This window comes from Orycteropus afer, unplaced genomic scaffold, assembly GCF_000298275.1.
Source record: "Orycteropus afer afer isolate SDZICR_OR568_19922 unplaced genomic scaffold, OryAfe1.0 scaffold00610, whole genome shotgun sequence".
NCBI lineage: Eukaryota > Metazoa > Chordata > Mammalia > Tubulidentata > Orycteropodidae > Orycteropus > Orycteropus afer.
In genome coordinates this window covers 909764-934860 of record NW_006922197.1, presented here as the reverse complement: position 1 = coordinate 934860, position 25097 = coordinate 909764, and the positions used below count along the sequence as shown (strand labels likewise).

At 43.2% G+C, this 25097-nt stretch overlaps 1 protein-coding gene across 1 annotated transcript in view; it reads right to left on the bottom strand.

Annotated features, from left to right (window-relative positions):
* The window catches only part of LOC103210421, a 606668-nt gene that overhangs the window by 42012 nt on the left and 539559 nt on the right, over nucleotides 1–25097 (bottom strand). Inside the window, 4 exon segments of the mRNA XM_042783036.1 lie at nucleotides 1136–1959; nucleotides 6079–6083; nucleotides 22089–22476; nucleotides 22561–22982. Of these exon segments, the coding sequence (XP_042638970.1) occupies nucleotides 1136–1959; nucleotides 6079–6083; nucleotides 22089–22476; nucleotides 22561–22982 (1639 nt within the window).

The following is a 25097-nucleotide window of genomic DNA, read 5'->3' as shown; positions in this document are numbered from 1 at the left end:
ATGCCTACAGTGGCAGTGCAAACCACACATGGTCATTTTAAGGACTCAGAGGGTTCAGTGTGAGTACATGTTTATTTTCAAGCTTGTGTACAATGTATTTTTAATGTAACAATGATCATCAAATACAGCTTTTTAAAAAAATGCTCAAATGGAGGGATTCCAAAATTCCCAGACTAAAGACAGCATCACCGGCCCAAGTCCATGGTGATAATTATGACACCCATGGATACTTGCATGTACACATCCTGGTTTACCCATTAAAATTCTAGTCATTTTATTTTAAAGCAAGTCTTCACACAGTCTTTGATAAGCTGAAAAATACTATGTTTTTCTCAGTTGATCATGATTCTTTAACTTACTTTGTTGTGTTGTTGTTATGTGCCGTCGAGTCGGCCCCAACTCATAGCGACCCCTCCTTGGGTTTCCGAGGCAGTATCACTACGGAAGTAAGATTGCCCAACCTTCCTTCCGAGGAGTGGCTGGTGAGTTTGAACCGTCAGCCGTCTGGTTAGCAGGCAAGTGTCTTAGCCACTATGCTACCAGAGCTCCTACTTTAGCTATGTGTTTTGTTTTACCTGTAATTCAACCCCTAGAAAACTGTCATAGTTGACTTGGAGAAGTTTCTCTACAGGAATAAAGAAGCTGAGGAACCCCAGTGAGAAAAATTAGCTGTGTGACCTTCCCAGGTCCAACCTGTGCCCTTCAGGGCCACTCCTGCCACTGGTCCTATGAGGTGTCACATCTGCCTACTTGTTGTAGGTTTAAATATTCCTGAGATAACAATGCAGAGTAAATTAAGACGAATATGGCTGGAGATTTTCCTAAAGGAACAATAACAATGAGGTCTCTCTTCTGGATGAATGCTCAGACGTAGAGTCAGACTCTGGACGGGTCACTTTCTAGTATGATCCTTAGATGACTGGTATGATCTGTGACAGAACACTTCTTCACAGGGATGACACTTGTGAACTTCTCATTTGGCATGAATGATCAGATGCTGAGTAAGATGTTTCCTCTGGCCAAAGATTCTCCTCAGTGGTTACATTTAAAGAGTCTGGTCCCAATAGAAGTCCTTGGATGTTGACAGGGTTTTGCCCCCTGAAAGATCTTCCCACATCTGTCATACTGATAAGGCTCCTTCCTGTATGAGTCCTTTGGTGCTGAGTGAGGTGTGACTTGCGGTTGAACGCCTTCCCACACTCGATGCACTCATAGGGCTTCTCTCCCATATGAATACTGTAGTGTCTAATGAAGGCTGGCCGATCACGAAAGGCTTTCCCACACTCCTTGCACACAAAGGGTTTTTCTCCTGTGTGGCTCCTCTTATGCAAGACAAAAGTGGAGAGGTGGGCGAAGGTCTTTCCACATTCACTGCACTCATAGGGTTTCTCCCCAGTGTGAATTCGCTGATGCTGTGCAAGATGTGCACTTTGGGTGAAGGCTTTCCCACACTCTGTGCATTCATAGGGTTTCTCCTCAGTATGAATCCGCTGGTGCCGTGCAAGGTGTGACTTGCGGCTGAAGGCCTTCCCACACTCGAGGCACTCATTGGACTTCTCTTCAGTGTGAATACACTGGTGTCGTGTAAGGTACGAATTGCGGCTGAAGGCCTTCCCACACTCTGTGCACTCATAGGGCTTCTCCCCAGTGTGAATCCGCTGGTGCTGTGCAAGATGTGACCTGTGGCTAAAAGCCTTCCCACACTCAGTGCACTCATAGGGCTTCTCCCCTGTGTGAAATTGTTGGTGTCTTGCAAGATATGACCTGAGGCTGAAGGCCTTCCCACACTCTGTGCACTCATAGGGCTTCTCCCCAGTGTGGATGACATGGTGCTGAAGGAGGTTTGTGCTCTTGCTAAAGGTTTTCCCACACTCTGTGCACTGATAAGGCTTCATGCCAGAGTGAATCCACTCATGTTGAGTAAGGAGGTGTCTCTTCTTAAACACTTTTCCACATTCCCTGCATACACAGGGATTTCTCTCTTCAGGAGTTATGGGATCTTTATTGGGTCCATGTGACTTATTGGTAAGGAAAGTATCTGCAGGAGAGACTCTTGCCTGTAGAATCCTTGAATGCACATCATTGTCTGTCCCCAGACCATCATGTTCAGGGCTCATTTTCCCAGGGAGCTGCTCCTTCTGGGAGTCTTCCACTGATGTCATGTGTTGGTCCTGCATTTCAGTGCCCACTCCTGATCCCTGATCCTTGACCTAGCCGGGAGTCCTTGGAAGCTCCCTGTGTCATTCGTCCCTGAACTGAGGCTTTATCAGAAAAGACCAGCTCAGAAGTGGTTGGCCCTGTGGTCTCAAGTCTTGCTTTGTCCCCTGAAAAACATCAGACGTGGAAAAGGGCCTGTTAGTAATGCGAACATAGAACAAAGCAAGCCACCACACAGTGAGATCAAGATGGAAATAGTGCCTCTGTGCCTGCTACACTCTGACATCTCTGAAACCTGGGTTTGGCAGTTCTTTTCCTGATCTTGCCTCTTTCCTAGCTTGGAAGGGAGACGAAAGGGACAGGATGAGACAGGGAAGAGCCTTCTTCACAGTCCAGAGAGTGGGTGGACACAGTGGTAATAACAGTGTGTGTGTTGAGTTTGATCTCAGCAAGGACATCTCATAGTCAATAGGCAATTATCATGAGCTGACATTTCAAAGATGATACAGATTAGCAAATATGTATCTATACATGTTGAGGGGTTAATCTCTTTAGCAATAAGGAAATGAAAATCAAGACCACATGAGATACTATTTTGTGCCTGTTTGCTTGGAAAAAAAATTAAGGAACTTTGTAAAATGTAGTATTGGGCAGAAAACAGACCAATAGAACCTCTCATACTCTCTTGGTGGAAGTACAGATTGGCCTAACACTGTAAAGCAATGCAATCACCTTTTCTAGTTGAATATTTACTTACCCATAATCCAACAATCCCACCCATACCCCATTATCAAGAGACAGCACTGTACATGTGTGTGAGGACACATGTATATGAATGATCCCCTATACATGTATGTGAGGACGTATGTATGTGAATGATCATGGCAAGGCCGATGTGAGAATGAAAAAATATTAAATGCTGTGGAGGGTTGTTCTGGTTCCCTAGTGCCACTCTGACAAGAATATACCACAAATGGGATGGCCTTAACAAACAGAAGTTTATTCTCTTAGAGTTTGGAGGCTTAATTCCAAGTTCAAAGTGCCAGGCTCTAGGAGCTGGGTGAAAGCCCATCAACCTTGAGCTTCAGCTCTGCCTCCTGCTCTCAGCCCACTGAAGCTAGAGGCTTTTTTTCACTCAGACAGCTGCTGGCTACTGAGACTGACAAACCCAAGGTTGACAAGTAAAAAGGCACAGTCCCGATGTTACCAAACCACATGGTAGGCCATTAATTCAAGTCCACTGAAAGTCCCACAGTCAGCAGAGCATGGCAAGTTGCTGAACGACACGGCTACATGCAGGGTTCAAGTGTACCATAAGCTAGAGACCACGCCCCAAGACTTTTCCTTATATACAGGAAGCAGACCACATTCCCTAAGGCAGCTACTCAGCTGCTCACAGTAGATCCCACCATGGAGTTGATTACCAGTCTCATCATGAGGAATACCACATCCAGCTGCCCAGCCACTCAACCAGGCCCAGCCAAGTTGACACACAAACTTACCCCCACAAGGGTACACACATACACTATGATATATAATGATAAAAGAGGATGTTGTTTTTGTTTGCCATCAAGTCAATTCTAACTCAGCAACTGTATAGGACAAAACAGAACTGCCCCACAGAGTTTTCTAGACTGTAAGCTTCATGGAAGCAGATCACCAGATCTTTTCTCCCAGAGCAGTTGGTGGGTTCAAACTGTAGACCTTCTGGTTAACAGCCCAATGCTTTAACCACAGCACCCGAACATGTGACTCTGGTCCAAGTCAGTGGGCCTCAATCTCCTTTGCATCAGAGCCCCCAGGACTGTCTGGTCCCCATTTGCAGACTGGCTGAAACACAATCTCTGAGGGGAAGGTATGTAAACCAGTGGATTTTCAAACTTCTCATACGGTTTTGGCTCCCAGCGAGGGTGAGATGCATTGGTGTCCTGTTTATAAACTGCATCCCAGTCACCAACGTCTGACGTAGGCAGGTGACCTAACCAGCCACTCTGTGAAGTGAAGGCCTTCATTCCAGGAAGACTGAATGGGGGGACCTGCCATCACCATCATCCCAAAGCATCCTGTGACTAGAATGCAGGTCCTCTGTTCCAGAGCCTCCTCCTTCACTAAAGTGAATCCACAGGAGTAAGGTTGGGAAGAATTTCCAATAATTAAATCCACTAAGCCACTCCTGAAAGCATGTCTGTGAACATGGGCAGAGGAGCAGAGCTGTCATCACTGAACTCACAGACAAGCCCCCGCAGGTGGCACCTGCCTGGGGAGTGGCGGGAACTGGGCAGCTCCCTGCATCCCTGGCTCTGTTTGGGCCTGGATGACTCTCAAGGAGACTGACAGTGAACCACCGGCCCCCTTATCCTTCCTGAGTCCTCACAGCAGGCAGCCCAGAGGCCAGAACACTCAGGACCAAGAAACATGAGTGGCAGGGACAATGTAGGCCACTGTCATGAGAACACGGGCCTCTGGCTGAGGGTGGGATAACATCCAGCAAGGGACCACACACTCTCACCTTCCCAGGACCAATCTCAGCAGAAGTGTGTGTGGGGTGAGTGGGGATGACCATGGCAATCACTCAGGCCCTCACAGCCACCTGAAACAATCACTATAAGTTGTGCTTGTCCACATACTTCCCTTTTCATTGAATGCCCCCACATACACACACCCTCGTACCCAACAAGACTGGCTGGAGGAATACTGTCTGCCTTAGAAAGTTCACTTCAGCAGTCATCCCCACTACAACTCAGCCCACTGTGGATAGAAGAAGAGGTAAAAACAGACTCTGGTGGTCAGCATGCTAGTTACATGTTTCTGCTACTTAAGCACTGTGTGACCTTGTGCAGGTAACATAACCTCTCTGAGCCTTGAGTTCTTGTGTAAAACAAAGACAACAGAACCTAATTGAGAAGGTGAGGATGAAATGAGGTGACTCATAATTTATGCCTGTCCCTCAGTTCACACCAACGACTTGATGAAGGCCAGCTAGTATGTTTCTTTTGTCCTTATTTCTCATCTCTGCTCCAACAAAATCTTGAGAAACCTCAACCCAACGGGCTTTTAAAGATTCCCTACTCAAAAATGCCAGACCACCAGCCAGCAGAAAAAGGCTACTTTATCCTGAACTTCTAGGAAAGGCCTCTCCAAGGAGTAACATTTGAGCTGAGCCAGAAGGACATGAAGGGATGGCTTAAAGAGATCCACTACGGTGTCCACAACAGAGGTAACTACGAGGAAAAGCCTGGGAGGTGGACGCGAACTCGGCATGGCCAGCTTAGTGGGTCTGGAGAGCAGTAAGCAAGGAAAGAATGGAAGAAGACAAGGTCGGCGGTCGTCGGCTAGGGAGGACTGGGTGGGGAATTGCAGGCTACGACAGGGACTTTGGATTCATTTTACGTGACGGACGCCTGGGAAGAGCATCTTTATACTCTCCTCTGTGGTCACGAGGCGCCTATTTCCACTCATAGCAACACCAAGTGACAGAGTACGACTGTCCCACAGGGTTTCCTAGGCTGTAATCTTCAGTGGAGCAGACCGGCAGGGCTTTCTCCGCAGAGCCGCTGGGTGGGATGAAATCGCCCACCTTTCCGCAGCAACGGAGCGCTTAACCACTGTGCTTCGTGGCTCCTTGACACTCCTCTAAGCCTGGGAATGAAGCAAACGGCCAGCCGGCGCCAGCTGCCGGGAACAAACAGCTGCAACGAGAAATCCAGCGACTTCCTCGGCTTCCGGCCCACCGGCCAGGAGCCCTCTGCGACCGAGCAGCGGAGCAGCAATTCCAAGCCCACCCTCCACTCACCTGCGCCCGGTCCCTCAGCGCCGCCGCCATTGGGGGACCCAGTGGACAAAGCGGCAACGCTGCAGAGGCTGGCGGCCGGGCCGGAACTCGCGGGCTGCCCCGTCAGAAACGGGGTGACCTCGGCAGACTCGCACTCCGGGCCTCAGTCTCCCGGTGTCAAGGGGCAGAAGACCTAGGGCGCCGCCTCCAGGGCTGCGGGAACGGCTGGCAGGGGCGACGGCAACAGGAGCCCGAGGAACCAGTGGGGATCCAGAAGACACCCCTATTATAGGAAACTCATGGCTCCTACAAAGGTGGAGACACGGGGGTCCCACAAAGCCAAGCAGAAAGAACACGACAGAACAGCGCCCCCAGGCCCGATGCGGATGTTGGGAGAACCGTCTCACGCAGATGACGTATGTTACTAACAGCGTGGAAGTCCCGCCCCCCTCCGATTGTCCGCAGAAAATGGCCAGCAGCTTGTCGGATGTTTGCTAACCCCTCACGCCCAATGCATTCTGGATAACGTAGTTTTTTCCCCATTGTGTGCAGGTACGGTAGTTTGCTTATCTGTTCTCCTGTTGCTGGGAACTTAGGTTGTTTCCATCTTTTTGCTATTAGAAATAGTGCTGTGATGAACATGAGTGTGCATATATTTGTATCACAGCTCTTATTTCTCTAATATATATACCTAGTAGTGGGATTGCTGAGTCATTCGTTATTTCTATTTCCAGCTTTTTAAGAAAGTGCCATACCATTTTCCACAGTGGTTGCACCATTTTACATTCCTAACAGCAGGTTGACTGCTAACCAGAAGGCTGGCGGTTCAAACCCACCAGCCACTCCTCGGAAGGAAGGTTGGGCAATCCTACTTCCGTAGTGATACTGCCTCGGAAACCCAAGGAGGGGTCGCTATGAGTCGGGGCCGACTCGACGGCACATAACAACAACAACAACAACAACAGCAGCTTATGAGCATTCTGGTCTCTCCACGTTCTCACCAACATTTGTTGTTGTTAACTTTGCTATTAGGAGCTGTGGTAGTTTGGTTTGTGTGTCAACTTGGCAGGGCCTGGTTGAGTGGCTGGGCAGCTGGTGGTAGTTAATCCCCATGAGGAGACTGGCAATCAGCTCCATGGTGGGATCTACCACAAGCAGCTGGGTAGCTGCCTTTGGGTATGTGGTTTGCTTCCTATATATAAGGAGAAGCTTTGAGAATCGTGTCTAGCCTATGGCGCACTTGGACCCTGCATATAGCCGTGTCGTTGCACAGCAGCCTGCTATGCTCAGCTGACCTCGGGACTTAAAATTGACTTAAGTTAATGGCCAGCCATGTGGTTTTGTAACATCGGGACTTGTGCCATTTTACTTGTCAACCTGGGGGCTTCTCAGCCTCAGCAGGCAGGACCTGAGTGAAGAAAAGCCTCTAGCTCCAGTGGGCTGTGAGCAGGAGGCAGAGCTGGACCCAAAGGTTGAGGGGCTTTCACCCAGCCCCTCTGGCACTTTGAACTTAGACTTAAAGCCTCCTAATTACAAGAATAAACTCACTCCTATGTGTTAAGGCCATTCCATTTGTGGTATATTTCTTGTTAGAGCGGCACTAGGTAACCAGAACAGGACCTCTGGTAGCATAGTGCCTAAGGCACTTGGCTGCTAACCAGAAGGCTGGCAGTTCAAACCCACCATCCACTCCACAGAAGGAAGGCTGGGCAATCTACTTCCCTAGTGATACCGCATTGGAAACCCAAGGTGGGGTCGCTATGAGTAGGGTCTGACTCGAGGGCACATAACAATAACAACAACAAACAATTAGTGCTGGGGTGGCAAGATATCTCATTGTTTTGATTTGCATCTCTCTAATGGCTAAGGATTGCAAATATTTCAGGTGTTTGTTAGCTGCCTGAATATCTTCTTTGGTGAAGTATCTATTCATGTCCTCTGCCCATCTTTTAATTGGAATTTTTGTTCTTTTGTTGTTAAGGTGCTGAACTTTTCTATACATTTTAGAGACTAATGTCTTGCCTGTTATGTCACTGCCAAAATATCTTCCCCAGTCTGTGGGTTCTCGTCTTACTCTTTTGGGGGAATCTTTTGATGCGTATAAGGGTCCAGTTTTTAGGAGGTTCCAGTCATCTATTTTGTCTTCTGATGTTTGTGTGTTTTTAGTTATATTTTATATTATATTTAGGCCCAAATGAGAAAATCTAAGTTTGTCCATATTTCTTCTTTGATGGTCTCTATGATTTTAGGTTTTACATTCAGATCTTTGACCCAACTTGAGTTTATTTTATATATGGTGTCAGATACAGGTCCTGTATAATTTTTCTGCAAATGAATATGCAGTTTTGGCAGCACTATTTATTAAAGCAATCTACTTCCGTAGTGATACTGCCTCAGAAACCCAAGGAGGGGTCGCTATGAATCGGGTCCGACTCGACGACACATAACAACAACAACATTTATTAAAGAGACTATCTTCCACATTTAATGACTTTTGGCCCTCTGTAAAAAAAATAAGCTGTCTGTCCATAGGTGGGTGGATTTATTTCTGCATTCTCAATTCTGTTCTGTTGGCCTCAGTGTCTTCATTGTACCACTACCAGACTACTTTAATGACTGTGGCTGTGTAGTAGCTTTTCTGATCAAGGAGTGTGAGGCCTCCTACTTTCTTCTTCTGCCATAGTGCTTGCTTCTCTGGGTATCTCTACCTTCCATATAAATTTGGTGATTAATTTTTCCATCTCTTTAGGGAAAGATCAGGATTGCATTATATCTGTAGGTTACTTTTGGTAGTATTGACATTTTCATGACATTAGAACTTCCTATCCATGAGCACAGTATTGTTGTTGTTGTTACGTGCCGTCAAGTTGGCCCCGACTCATAGCAACCCCTCCTTGGGTTTCTGAGGCAGTATCACTACAGAAGTAGATTGCCCCATCTTCCTTCCGAGGAGTGGCTGGTGGGTTTGAACTGCCAAACTTCTGGTTAGCAGTCAAGTGCCTTAGGCACTACGCTACCAGAGCTCCCTGAGCACAGTATAGTATTCCATTTATGTCGGTCTCTTTTGATTTTTTGTAACGGTGTCTTGTAGTTTTGTTTGTATGAGTCTTTTGTGTTTCTGATTAGATTCATTCCTAGGTACTTTATCCTTTGGGTGGTTATCGTAAATGGTATTGCTTTCCTGGGTTCTCTTCATTAATGTAAAGGAATCTGACTGATTTTTGTATGTTGATCTGGTACCCTGCCACTTTACTGAAACTATCAATTAGTTTCAATAATTTTCTTACTGAGTCTCTGGGATTTTCTATGTATAAGATCATATCATCTGCAAATAGGGATAGTTTAACTTTTTCTTTGCCAGTTTAGATGCCTTTTATTTCCCTTTCTAGCCTTACTGCCCTGGCAAGGACTTCCAATACAATATTGATAAAGAGTGGTGATAACGGGCATCCTTGTCTGGTACTGGTTTGTAAGGGAAATGTTTTCAGGCTCTTCCATTTGAGAAATATGTTGGCTATTGGTTTTACATATATGCCCTTAATTATGTGGCAGACTTTCTCTCCTATTCCTATTTTCTTCAGCATTTTTATAAAGATGGATTTTGTCAGATGCCTTTCCTGCATCAATTAATATGATCATGTGGTTCTCTTGGGCTCATTTTGGTCTTCATCAGCTGTAGAAGTCCTAAGCCCTGGTGCCTATGAACAAGACCTTATTTCAAAATTGGGTGTTTGGAGATGTTCTATCAAGAGGACTAAATCCATGGTGACAATTCTGACACCCACACATACTTGCATGTACAAATATTGATATACCTGTTATAATTTAACTTTACTTTTTTTAAAAAAATTATCTTTTAAATGATAGTTGATTTCAGTAAAGGTATACACAGCAATTTAAGTTCCCATTCAACAATTTCTACAGAACTGATCAGTGACATTGGTTACATCCTTCACACTGCATGAACATTCTCATTATTTCAGTTCTAGTTATTCTGTTTTTATTAATCTAGTTTCCCTGCCTCCTTACACTCTCATTTTTATGTTGAAGTAATATTTGAACATTTGTTGTCATATTATTCAAAGCAATGATATTCATTGCTTTGTAAGTCAATCTGTTATTTAGCTACAAAGTGACATCAGGGGTAAATTTCAGTAAAGAACTGAAGAGTACATCAGGACAGTCAGCCCAGGGGTCTCAACTAGTCCGCTGGTCTGTTTTTTGTTTTTGTTTTTGTAGGAGTTTGAGGTTCTATTCCACACTTTTCTCCCATTCTGTCAGGTTCCATCTATTGTGGCCCTGATGGGAAAGGATGGTAGGTAGATGGGGCTGAGCTCAGGGAAGATGAGGCTGTGGTTTATGTAAACCATTTGCCATGTGACTAGTTCTTTGAGTCTTTGGTTTCCTTCTTTCTGTTTCCCTCCAGATGAGTAAAGACTCATAATTGCATCTTAGATGGCTGCTCCCAAACTTTTCAAATCCCAGACATTACTCAGCAAACTAGGATGTTAGAACATAATTTTATTTACTATATTATGCCGACTGACCAAAACACTCCACAAGACCATGTCCTAATCCTTCAAACCCAGAAAATCAATCCCACAAGGTGCCTGATTACATCTAGGAAGTTATCTGTAACTGTGCTCAGTATGTGCTTTATTTTATGTATGACTGTATGTGCATACAATTACATAGATGCATATGCATATACATGTATGAACACACATACATACTCACACATAAAAACCTGATATATATATGGTTACATACACGTATATATACCCACACATATTTTTTGGTTGTTTTTGCTTTTGTTTCAAAATTACGTATGCCATAGCAGTTACCAAGAGGTCCTTTTTTATTTGTGCATTTCAGCAACATCATTTACCTGCATCAGGCAGTATACACTTCACTCTCATTCAGTGTTAACCTTCCCATCACCAAGAATAACAAGTCCCTACTATCTATAGAGAGAATCCCACTCTCTGCCCCGCCCCCCATAATTGCTAATAACCAAAAGAAAGAAAGAAAGAAAGAAACCCTGCTGCTGTCAAATCAATTCTGACTCATAGTGACCCTACAGGACAGAGCAGAACTGCCTCAGGGGTTTTCAAGGCTGTAAATCCTTACAGAATCACACTGACACATCTTTCTCTTGAGAACCAGCTGGTAGGTTCAAACTGCTGACATTTCCATTAGCAGCCCAGCATTTAATGCACTTCTCCAGGAAGCAAAGCTATGACAAATTCTTAGCCACAGCCAAACACCTTGAGAGAGTGAGTCGCTGGGTCTGTGGACTTGGGACCATGGTCATAGAGGACATCAAGCTCAATTGGCATAAAATACTACACAAAAGCATTGTTCTACTTTGGTGCGTAGTGACCAGGGTCTTTAAAGCTTGTGCGCAGCCATCTAAGATGCAACAACGGGTGTCTCCTTGTCTGGAGCGAATACAAATGAAGAAAATAAAAAATACACAGAAACAATTAGTCAAAGGGATTGTTGAACCATGGGAACCACCACCTACATGACCCTGAGACCAGAACTAGATGGTGCTAAGCTACCACTGCCAACCACTCAGAAAGGGATCTAAATTGGAGATCCTGGATAGAGTGGGAGAAAACTATGGAACGAAACTCAAAATCATAGAAAGACTAGGCTTACTAGTCTGATGGGGACTGCTGAAACTCCCAAGACTATGGCCCCGAGTCACCCTTTAGGCCTAGAATTGAAATCACTCCCCTGGCTTAAGCTCCAGCCGGACATCACACAGGCCTACAAGGTGAAGAGTTACACCAGGGAGGTGCACTCCTTAAAACAATCAACCATGGGAGATCAGAAGGGCAGTATTTGCACAGGGAGATAGCTCAGAGGGCAGGAATGCAAAGGAAAGAAGGACACAGAGAAACAGTAACCACAGGGAGGGAGCATGGAGAGAGATGTTACATTGTGAGGATTGCAATCAATGTCAGAAAACAAAATATGTATGAACTGTTGAATGGAAAACAAATTTGCTCTATAAACTTCCACGCAAATCACAATGAAATAAGAAAGTAAATGAAGAAAGGCCGAGAGTGCACTGAGCCATCATGCTCCATCATCTAAATGAGGTGAAGCCCAAACACAAGGCTCTTTACTTGGCTTTGATTCCTTTTTTGTGGCATAATCTGTCCCTCCACACAACATATGTCCATAAGGAACATAAATGTTATTTCCACTATAATTGTGTGGGAATGTGATGCTTTGATTAGCTTCTTCAAGCCAACATTCTGTTAAAGAGTTATCACAAATGGAAAACTGCCCCATCTTGAAGGAGTGTTGGAACCTAATTCTAATACAAAGGGGGAGGGGAATACTGAGTTATTTATTTATTTTGCAATCTGGCAACAAGGAGTATCAGAATTCTCCATGGTGGAGTGAACAGCCAATGTGGCAAATGAGGTGAGCTTTGGTGGGTTGCATAAAGCAAGCTCGTAATAGTTTTACAACTTGGTGAGATGTTATGGGTTGGATTATATTAAATCACATGAGGTGCAGTGAATTACTTGGTATGGCTTTTGGAGCCAGAGTCTTTGTAACTCTCACTGGATTACTGGGTGGGACCATGCAAATAAGGTGTATAGAACTCTGATGTTGGGATTGGTTAGTTTTGTCACTCTGCCAGGCTTAAAATGAGCCCTCCTAGAGGCAGAAAGGGGATCTCACTGCCATCGAGAGAGAAGAGCCAGAGGTGAAGTGGAGCACGATGTTGAACCCGAGATCCCTGTGCTGGACGTCCTTGGCCGAGAGACGCCCCAGCAGAGATGCTCCAGCAGAGATATGGTGGCAATGGAAGCAAGAGGCATGGGACAGAGTGGCAAGCCTACCTGGCCAACAGAGGCAGAGGCCAGGCCAAGAGGCCAAGGGCCACAGAGGCGTGCCTGAGAGCACAGATGAGGGGAGACTGTCCTGATTGAAGAACTGTATCCTGAGTGCATTCTTGAACCTGAATTGTAGTCTGTTACTTCCCTAATAAACCCCATAATTGTGAGTATTGTCTGTGAGTTCTGTGTGGCCACTGCAACAACTTATCAAAACCGGCAGAGAAATCACTCCCCTGGCTTAAGCTCCAGTCAGAGCTTAAGTATCGTGGGAGGGACAGTTGGTGTCAGAATTGGTGAAAGGCAGGAGGGTGGTGGCATGTCTGGCCTTATAGGAATAAGCCTTGGGCTGCTGCTGCTGATTCTGTCTTCCTCTTGTGAAGTTAGAGGAGGTTAGAAGATACCACCTTCATGTCCTCTTTGCATCATGGTACCTGAAAGTGGATTAGCAATCCAGGAGGATGCCATAATCTGACACATACGGTCCACTTACAGATGACATTGAGCTTAATGGTAGTACAGGGTACCAAGCAACAGTGTAATATAAAAGAAGTGAACAGATCTGAATTTTTATGTACAGCCGTTGGAAAGGGATGACAGTTTCAATACTCAAAGTACCTACATTAGCTATTGATTGGGCTAATATAACAAAAGCATTTTCCTATGCATTAATAGAAATTCTGGCAGTAGTGAAATAAAACTTAAGAAGGGCTTCATAATAAAGCAAATAAATCTAAGAGTAATACAACAAAGCAAGCAAAATTAAAATGACAGTGAAGAAAAAATATCTCTCTTATTTCCATAAGGAAATAAGATTCCAAAACAGGAGATATTATAGTAGTATGATAAGGCAATTAAAAACAAAGTCTGTAAGTATAAAACTTGCAAAAATATCAATTTCACAGAAAGTTCTTACCAATCAATAAGCCCCAGTTTGAAAATAAGGCAATTTCAAAATCAGTAAGTATTAAACAAAGTCCAGTAATTTCAAACACTTATGTGTGGTTTGGTTGGTGATCTTGGAAGGAGCTATCTCCCTCCAATGTTGCTTGTTTCTGTTCACAGTTTATTTAAATTTTAGTCCTTCCATATGTTGAACAGCTCAGTTAGGAAGTTTGGCCTTCTTAAGGTGGGGTGGTGGTGTTGTTGTTTGCTGTCGAGTCGGCCCCGACTCATAGCGACCCCTCCTTGGGTTTCCGAGGCAGTATCACTACGGAAGTAGGATTGCCCAACCTTCCTTCCGAGGAGTGACTGGTGAGTTTGAACCGCCAGCCTTCTGGTGAGCAGTCAAGTGCCTTAGGCACTATGCTACCAGAGCTCCTTAAGGTGGGGTAGGTGGTTCCAAGTCTTACCTCCCTGTAATATAGCAGCACAAGAATTAGTGAGGACTACTTATGGTACTTTACAGTGAGGCTGAAGTTGGTGTGTTGTCCAGTGTACATAATCAACTGCTTCAATAGTAAGTAATACAGGTAATTCTTAAGTTTTATTGAAAGCTTCAACTTGTGGCAGGTGCTTTTTGGAGTACTGCATTAATGACTGACAATATTTTAGTACTTTAGATCAAATCAAATTAGAATCAGAGAAAGCTGAAAAATAAGGGAAAGCAATAGCTCTCTCAGTAACAATTTCATATGAAGTTAATTTATGGGTCCAAATGGAGTAGCTCTTAAATTCAGAAGGATTAAAAGAAGTACTTTAGTCCAAGAGAAGTTCAAGGATTCACAGTTTGGCTAATTGAATTTTCATCATGCCATTAGTCCTTTCTACAAGATGGGAGGCCTGAGGATGGCAAGGGCAATGGAACCGTTGGTAAATGGTTTGAATCAGGGCTTCTCAAGTTTACATCTTTGATTTTCATCATATAGCATTCATTCATCCAGTGGCCAGGTTTTCATTTATAAGAGGGTTTTGAATTATCTATTTCAAAGGATTGCAATTGCTGTAGGGTCATCGATTTATTTTGTTTGCCTGCTTTCCTTGTTCTAAAGTCTGAGCCAATTTAAAGCTAAATTGGTGAGTTCAATAATAGTATTGTTTCCCAATCCAGCTTGTGGCACCTAGTCAACACAGAGATCTCTAGGTGAAGGCCATTAATAAACAGAACTGAAAAAGATTTTAGCTGTATTTTCTGTTAGGGATACAATGGAATGTTTTACAAAAATTTTAGCCAGTCTATCCTGATAATTGTAACTATTTTCATTCTTTCCTTGTTTACAATTTTCAAGATTCATCATTTGAATTTATGTGAAAGCTTTAGGTATACTGTCTAGAAGTTTTCTAGACATTGCTCTGGACTCTAAAAGTTGGGTTGTTTTAATGATTAACGACCTTTCTGGATGGTGCCAATAAGCCTGATTCATCCATAACTAAGTTTCCCCAGATCCAGCTGACATGTTTATTACTTGATAAAAGTCAGGGATAAGTTGCTGTCAATATACTAAATTCCTCAGTAAACTTCTTAGGATCTTCATGAGGGTTAGAGAATTCCTTTACTATAGCACCAAGTTCAGCTTTTTCCCAAGGAGTAAAAATAACCTGGGGAGGCTTCCTAGCTTCCACAGGTATCTTAATTTTAAAGGGTATTTGAAAATAAGTGGTTTCAGAAGAAATATCTGTTTGATCAGAGTTACCAGAAAAGGAAGCTCACAAAGAAGAGTTTAGGGACAGTAAGAGGAAAGAATTTAGGGACAGAGAGAATTGCCAGGGTGAGGGTAATGCAAAAAGGTTCTGTACTGTAATTCTTCATTCTTTTTTACTAATTTGGAAACAGTATCTTGCAAAGAAGCAATTTTACTGTCTTGATGTCTCAGAGGCCACAAGGTACCAGACTAAAAAGCATCCCATTCATGTTGCTTAATTCAGGAGCATTTATTTTCTAATTTACTATGCAGAAAGATTAATTTAGAAAGATCAAAAGACCCTAAAGCAGCCACGGATTCTCCAAACTGTCCTTAGTAACAGAATGCCAACCAGATAGAAAGTCACAGGTCATAGAACCAAAGGGAGACTCTGATCTACCCTTGCAACTGGTGTTTCCCATACTTAAAGAGAAATCTGAATGAATTAAAATTCTTTAGGAAGTAACCTCTAGCAGATTCCAAGTAGTGGTAACTTGAAGCTCAAATCAATCATTCAAAATGAAACTAAGGTCCCAAGGAAGAAACAAACCTCACACTAATTGTGGAAAGCTTCAAATGCAAGGTTAAAGAGCCTTGAATCCAAGAGGACACTCACCCAGAGGCTTCCCAAGATGTGAATAGAGAGAGTCCAATTGACTCTGGGGGTGCCAGAAAACAGATCCCCAGAACCCAGGGAAATGGCAGGCAGTGGTCCACCAGATCTCACTTTGTGACACCAAAAATGTTAAAGACTGAACATCAACTAAAATTCTGTTAAAGTAAAACAAAGATGGTGTCTCACTGTTATTTTGGCCAAACAATAGGCTTATGGGGTAAACATTTATATCAGGTAGATACACTCCTGGAAGCAATCAATCATGGACAACAAGACAACAGTGTTTACATAGGGAGACAGCTTGGGTGGGAGGGTAGTGCATGGGAGGGAAGGACATAGGGAAGAGGTAATTATGGGGAAGAAGTGGGAAAAGAGCTGTTACATTGTGTGGAATTGCAGTCAATGTCATGAAACAAAATGTGTATGAAATGCTGAATGGAAAATGAATTTGTTCAGTAAACGTTCACCCAAATCATAACATACATACACACACACACACACACTTACAGCTTTAGGGAGGCCAGGAAGTGAGTGGAATGGTTTGGAGCAGCTAAGGGACACAAACTTGTCAGTTGACTGTACAGTGGTGGCTTGTGTGTTGTTATCAGGCTGGTGGCTATACCACTGGTGTGGCAAATGCCAGCAGGGTTACCCATGGTGGACAGATTTCAGCGGAGCTTCCAGACTGAGACTGAAGAAGGTAAAGGCCATACACTTTTCAAAGAACTGGCCAATGAAAACATTATGAGTAGCAGTAAAACACTGTGTGATATATTATTGGAAAACTTTATGAATATCCCTGAAATATTGTCCAACATAGTGCCGAACAGGAGCCCCTCACATCAGAAAGCACTCCAAATATGACTGGGGAAGAGCTGCATCCTCAGAATAGAGCTGACCTTAATGATATGGATGGAGTAAAGCTTTTGGGACCTCCAATTGCTGATATGGCATGACTCAAAATGAGAAAAAACAGCTGCAAACATCCATTAATAATCAGAACATGGAATGTATAAAGTATGAATATAGGAAAATTAGAAGTTGTAATAAATGAAATGAAATGCATAAAGATCAATGTCTTAGGCATAGTGAGCTGAAATGGTTTTGGCCATTTTGAATCAGACAACCATACGATCTACTATGTCAGGAATGACAAATTGAAGAGGAATGGTATGGCATTCATCATCACAAAGAATGTGTCAAGATCTGTCCTGAAGTACAATACTGTCAGTGATAGGATAGTATCTGTATGTCCACAAGGAAGACCAGTAAATATTACTATTATTCAAATTTATGCACCAACCACCAAAGCCCAAGATAAGGAAGCTGAAGATTTCTACCAACTTCTGCAGTCTGAAATTGACTGAACATGCAATCAAGATGTGTTATTACTGGTGATTGGAATGCAAAAGTTGGCAACAAAGAAGAATTGCCAATAGCTGAAAAATATGGCCTTGGTGACAGAAATAATGCTGGAGATCACAAGACAGAATTTTGCAAGACCAACAACTTATTCACTGCAAATTTTTTTCAACACAAACAGCATCTATACATGTGGACTTCACTAGATGGAGTACACAGGAATCAGATTGACTACAACTGTGGCAAAAGGCAATAGAAAAGCTCAGTATCTTCAGCCAAAACATGGCCAGAAGCTGATTGTGGAACTGACCATATGCTCATACACAAGTTTGAGTTGAAGTTGAAGACAATTAAAACAAGTCCACAAGAGCCAAAATATAGCCTTGAATATATCCCTCCTGATTAGAGACCATCTAAAGGATATGATGCATTGAACACCAATGACCGAAAAACAGAATAATTATAGGATGACATCAAGAACATCATCTATGAACAAAGCAAGAGGTCATTAAAAAGACAAGAAAAGACCAAAATGGATGTCAGAAGAGACTCTGAAACTTGCCCTTGAGCAGAGACTAGCTAAAGCAAATGGAAGAAATGACAAAAGAGCTGAACAGAAAATTTCAAAGAGCAGCTCCAGCAGACAAAGCCAATTGTTATAATGGAATGTGCAAATACCTGGAGTTAGAATATCAAAAGGGAAGAACACGCTCAGCATTTTCTCAAGCTGAAAGAACTGAAGAAAAAATTTAAGGCTCATGTTGCAATATTGAAAGATTTTAATGGGCAAAATATTGAATGATGCAGGAAGCATCAAGAGATGATGGAATACAGTCACTGTACAAAAACGAATTGGTTGATCTTCATCCTTTTCAGGAGGTGGCATATAATCAAGAACCAATGATACTGAAGGAAGAAGTCAAGGCTGCACTGAAGGAATTGGCAAAAAAAACAAACAAAAAAAAAAAACAAAACCAAGGCTCCAGGAACTGATGGAATATCCATTGAGATATTTCAACAAACAGATGTCGTGCTAGAGGCACTCACTCGGCTAAGCCAAGAGATTTGGAAGACAGCTACCTGGCCAACTGACTGGAAGAGATCCATATTTGTACCTATTTCACAGAAAGGTGATTCCACAGAATGGAAATTATCAAACAATATCATTAATATCACATGCAAGTAAAATCTTACTGAAGATAATTCAAAAATGGTTGCAGCAGTATATTGACAGAGGACTTCCAGAAATGCAACCTGGATTCAGAACAGGATGTGGAACAAGGGATATCATAGCTGATATCAGAAGGATCTTGGCTGAAAGCAAATACCGTAAAGATGTTTACTTATGTTTTATTGATTATGCAAAAGCATTCACTTTTCAAAGAACTGAAAAAAATTCATACTCCTCAAAGAATCATACCAAATTATGGATAACATTGAGAAGAATGGAATTCCACAATACTTGATTGTGCTCATCCGAAACCTGTACGTGGACTGTTGTTCGAACAAGGGGACACTACATGGTTAAAAATCAAGAAGGGAATGTGTCAGGGTTGTATTCTTTCACCATACTTATCCACTTTGTATGCTGAGCAAATAATCCATGAAGCTAGATTATACGAAGAAGAACGTGGCATCAGGATTGGAGGAAGACTCATTAACAACCTGTGATATGCAAACGACACAACTTTTCTTGCTGAAAATGAAGATGACTCGAAGCACTTACTGATGAAGACTGAAGTTTAGTCCGCACTATGGATTTTACCTCAATATAAAGAAAACAAAAATTCTCACAACTGGACCAACAAACAGCATCACGATAAATGGAGAAAAGATTTAAGTTGTCAAAGACTTCATATGACTTAGTTCTACAATCAATACCAATGCAAGTGCATTCAAGACATCAGACAACATATCGCATGGAGCAAATCTACTGCAAAAGACCTCTTTCAAGTAACGAAGAACAAAGATGTCTCCTTGAAGACTGAGGTGTGCCCAACCCAAGCTATGGTATTTTCAATCACCTCTGATGCATGCTGAGTATTGAACAATGAATACGCAAGACTGAAGAGTTAATGCTTTTGAGTTGTGGTGTTGGCAGCATACTGAGAGTACCGTGGACTGCTGAAAGAACTAACAAATCTGTCCTGGAAAAAGTGCAGCCAGGATGCTCCTTGGAAACGAGAATGGCCACAATTCGTCTCACCTATTTTGGTCATGTTGTCAGAAGGAAATCAATCCCTGGAGAAGGATATCATGCTTGGTAAAGTGGAGGGTCAACAAAAAAAAGGGGGAAGGCTCTCAAAAAGGTGGATTAACACAGTGGCTGCAAGGTATAGCAGGGATTGTGAGGCTGGCACAGGACCAGGCAGTGCTTCTTTCTATGTTCATAAGGTTGCTGAGTCAGAGATGGCTCAACACACCTAACAACAATGTGTGTGTGTGTGTGTGTGTGTATGGAATAAAACAAAGAGTTTATTGTGGGAGCAGGACAGTCTAAACTGAGGAAAATACAAAGTGACAGCAACTCACTGAGTTCCCATGAGCTATTCAACTACAGGGAATTATAAAGGGAAAAAAACCACAAACATGAAGGGCAGGTTGAAATGTATGATGACTTGTTGGTATTGACATAAAGTTGTGTATAATACTCATCAACAATGGAAAAGATAGTTTGGCTACCTAGAAGTTTCCTGGAACATTTCTGAAAAAACAATCTTAATAATAACATATCTTGAAATGTGCAGGCATCTTTACAAGAATTTCCATAGTGAAAGTAACTTCCGAAAAAGAGTCAAGTTTAATAAATGGGTTCAGGTCTATAATAGAAGCTTCAAACATGCCAGGTGCCTGGAATTATAGACTGTTCTTTATTAATTTATTCAAAATACTGTTCTTTCCCTATTCAAAGAATTTGGGTCACTTGTCCACAATCAACTGACCATAGATGTTTGGATTTATTTCTCAGTTTTCAGCTCTATTCCATTGGTTTATATGTCTATCGTTAAATTAGTACCAAGCTATTATTATTATTATTGTGATTTGCATTAAAGTTTACAAATTCATTTTCCATACAGTAGTTTATACACAGGAGCTCTGGTGACATAGTGCTTAAGGTGCTTGACTGCTAACCAGAAGGCTGGTAGTTCAAACCCACTAGCCACTCCTCAGAAGGAAGGTCAGGCAATCTACTTTGGTAGTGATACTGCCTCAGAAACCCAAGGAAGGGTCGCTATGAGTCGGGTTCGACTTGATGGCACTTAACAACAGCTCATATACATTTTGTTTCATGACATTGATTGCAATCCCTATAACAGCTCTCTTCCCACCTCCTCCCTGTGGTTACCTTTTTCCCTGTATCCTTCTTTCCCGTGCATCCCTGCCCTCTGAGCTATCTCCCTATGCACATGCTGCCTTTCTGCTCTCCCATGGTTGATTTGATTATTCTGAGGAGTGTATCCGCCTGGTGTAAATGTTTACCTTATAGGAGTACCAAGCTGTTTTTCTTGCTGTAGCTGTATAGTAGGTTTTGAAGTCAGGAAGTGTGAAGCCTCTTATTTTGCTCTTTTAAATGTCTTTGGCTATTTGGTGTCTCTTCTCCTTCCATACAAAAGTGGGAACTAGAGTTTCCATTTCTGTATGCAGTTCCTTTAAACTAAGTGTTTATATAACCTAAGATAAAAAAAAAAAAAAAAAAAGAACAAGATTCCATCACCAGGATTTTATTATATTATGATTCTTTAACTTAAGTTAGCTGTGTGTTTTATTTTGCTTAAGCAGTAAAACAACTTTTAGAAAACTGTTGAGGTAGATTTGGAGAAGTTTCTATATAGAGCCTTAAAGAAAGTGAAAAATCCCATGGGAAAATAGTATTAAGGGTAAACTAGGAATATCACAGATAGACTGTTGTCTAGATACTACAGAAGGAAAAAAAATAAACAATAAAAATCAGGAATGTTGGTCAATTGGAACCATACAAACAAAATATGTTTTCTTGAAACATGCCCATATGCACATGTATCCTAACCTCTCTAACACGTTAAGCTTACATTATTTCTTAAGAGATTTATGTGCCTCAAAGGTAAGACAATGCTGTAGAAAAAAGGCTTTCAACAAATTGTTTCAGACCTGCCCTCAACCAATAAACTCCACTGGTTCAGGACAGTGGATATGAATGTATAACACAGATGAAGCCCTTTAAACTCTGAAACAACACTCCCTTATCCTCAAATACAGAGTCTATGCCAAATTATAATGAGTTTGGCTGGGAATTCTAAAAACAGACGTATTTCCATTTCTTCTTCCCTTCTATGTCTCCTCTGCATCTTCATTCTTGGTTTAAATATTCCTGAGATAACAATGCAGAGTAAACTAAGAAAGATGTGGCTGAAGCCTTTCCTAAGAGCACAGTGACTACTCAGTCTCTCTGGTGGATGAATTCTCAGATGTAGAGTCAGACTCTGTGCAGGTCAAATCTAACAGGACTCTTAGATGACAAGTAACTATCTGGGAAGGAACACTTCCTCACAGAAATGACACAGGAGACTTCACTTGGGCAAGAACAATCACATGCTCAGTAAGATATTTCCTCTGTCCAGATTTTCCTCAGTGGTTACATTTAAAAAGTCCATTCCCAATAGAAGTCCTTGGATGTTGACTGAGCTTTGCCCACTTGTGAAGGGTTTTCCCACATCTGTCACACTGATAGGGCTTCCCCCTGTATGAGTCCTCTGATGCTGAGTGAGGTGAGCCTTACGGTTGAAGGCCTTCCCACACTCACTACACTCATAGGGCTTCTCTCCTGTGTGGATGCTGTAGTGTCGAAACAAGGCTGGCCGATCACGAAAGGCTTTCCCACACTCCTTGCATTCATAGGGTTTTTCTCCTGTGTGGCTCCTCTTATGCAAAACAAACGTGGAGAGGTGGGCGAAGGTCTTTCCACATTCACTGCACTCATAGGGCTTCTCCCCAGTGTGGATACGCTGATGCTGAGTTAGGTGGGCACTTTGGCTGAAGGCCTTTCCACAATCTCTGCACTGATAGGGCTTCTCCCCAGTGTGAATCCGCTGGTGCTGTGCAAGGTGTGACCTATAGTTGAAGGTTTTCCCACACTCAATGCACTCATAGTGTTTCTTCTCATTATGAAGCCGCTGGTGCCGTGTAAGTTCAGACCTGTGATTGAAGGCCTTCCCACACTCACTGCATTCATAGGGCTTTCCTCCAGTGTGGATGGTATAGTGTCGAAGGAAGCCTGGCCGATCACGAAAGGCCTTCCCACACTCCTTGCACACAAAGGGTTTTTCTCCTGTGTGGCTCCTCTTATGCAAGACAAACGTGGAGTGGTGGGTGAAGGCCTTCCCACATTCACTGCACTCAAAGGGCTTCTCCCCAGTGTGAATCCGCTGGTGCTGAGTTAGGTGTGCCCTCTGGGTGAAGGCCTTCCCACACTCTGTGCACTGATAGGGCTTCTCCCCAGTGTGGATGATGTGGTGTTGAAGGAGGGTTGTGCTCTTGCTGAAAGTTTTCCCACATTCTGTACACTCAAAGGGCTTCACTCCAGAGTGAATCTGCTCATGTTGAGTAAGGAGGTGTCTCTTCTTAAACTCCTTCCCGCATTCAGTGCAAATATAAGAATGTCTTTCTTCGCGAGTCATGGCATCTATAACTGGTCCACGTGAGTCACCATCATGAATAGCATCTCTTGGAAAGACTTGGTCCTGCAAAATGCTTGAACATGCTCCATCAACTGTCCCCAAACCATCACATTCAGCACTCATTTGCCCAGGCAGATGCTCCTTTTGAGGGACTACCCCTGGTCTCAAGTGTTGGTCCTGCATTGCTGGTGGCCCCTCCTGATCCCTGTCTCACCCCACCTGACAGTCAGTGAAGGTTCATAGTGTCAGTCATCCCTGGACTGAAGCTTCCTCAGATATGGCCAGCTCAGGAGCAGTTGGCTCTGTGACCTCGAGTCTTGTTTTGTCTCCTAAAAAACATCAAACAGAAGGGTCAACCACTTCAGTGAGAAACTGAAAACAGTGCTTCTGTGCCTGTGTATTTTGACATCTCTGAACTCCAGGTTTCCACTTTTCCCTTCCTATTCCTCCACTGTGTCCCACCTTGGAAAGGAGACCAGGGGATGGGTGGATACAGCTCTCTGTGAAGATAGCTCATGTTCTTATGGGAGCACAAGAAAGAGGCAGCTATTGCAGATCAGATGTGAGACAGAAGGAGATCAGGGGACACTTCCCAGAGGAGGCATCCCACAAAGAGCGGCCTCACAGAGAGGGATGAGGAGCCAGATAGGTGTAGGACAGACACTGCAGCCTTAGAAGAAAGAACGTGCAAAGACACAGAATCTTCAGAGAACCCGGGGGGCCACCATGCAAGAGAGGGGGTGCTGCTGAAAATGTAGAGAGAGGACAGGGAGAGGGAAGGCTGATCCCCAAGGTTCTTACCTGGGTGACAGTGGGAGTGGCCACTGCCACTCCCTGGACAGGGCTTGTAAGGCAGATCTGAACAGGATTTGGAAGGGCATATTGATTAGGAGCATACTGATTCCAGTACACCTGATGAACAGCTAGGTGAACACTAGCAAAACAAACATCATCAGGACAGATTAAGTTATAATATGTTACCTGAAGACATTAAAGATTATTTATAAGTGAAGAAAATAACAATGTAAAAGTGATGACTCTACCCAATTCAGTACAACTATGCATAAAATCCAAACTGCGCTTATCTTGGAACTTAGTAAGCTGATTCTAAAATTTACAAGAAAGAAAACAGGGCCAGAAATATCCCTGAGGAAGAATGTTTTTTTTTTTTTTACTATTATTGTGATTTGGGTGAAAATTTACAGAGTAAATTCACTTTCCATACAGCAGTTCACATACACTTTGCCTCATGACACTGACAACAATTTATCACAATGCAACAGCTCCCCTCCCACTTCCTCCCCATAGTCACCTCTTACCTGTGTCCTTCCCTCCAGGCACTCCTGCCCCCTAAGCTATGTCCCTGTGCCTACATAGCCCTTCTATTTTCCCATGGTTGTTCACGCCAAGGAGTGTATCTACATAGTGTAAAATGTTCACCTCATATGGCTGGATTTTGTTTGGCTGGAAGCCACAGGTGTGGGTTCAATTCCAAACCTGAAGGGCAGCTAGGGGCCTGCAGTGTAGTAAATTACTTTGTGTGGCTTTTCTACCCATAAGTCTTTGTAAACTCCAAGGTGGGATTTGCTATGAGCAACTGAGGAGCTCCTGATTGCTGACGGTGTCCACCTGGAGTATTTCTGTTGAGAGTGGCATAAAACAATGTTCTGGGAGGTGCCCACTCTCTCTCAGGTGCTTAGAGTTCTGATGCTATAATTGGCTAGTTTGACCACCCTGCCAGGCTCAAAAGGAGGCCTCCTAGAGGCAGAACTCTCTCTGACTGCTGGTTGAGGAAGACGTGCTGCTGAAAGAGACATGGGCTCCTTAGACACGTGTTGCTGGGAAAGAGACGCAACAGACATGCATTGCTGAGTGAGACAACGAGGGACCAGCACTGCTGGGAAAGAGACTGTGAGAGACTGCTGGCTGAGGGTCGATGGGCTGGAGAGAGAGAGACTGAGCATTTTTCCTGAACTTGAATTATAGTTTGGTGCTTCCCTAATAAATCTTGTAATCTGTGAGTTCTATGGGGCCACTGCAGCGAATTATCGAACC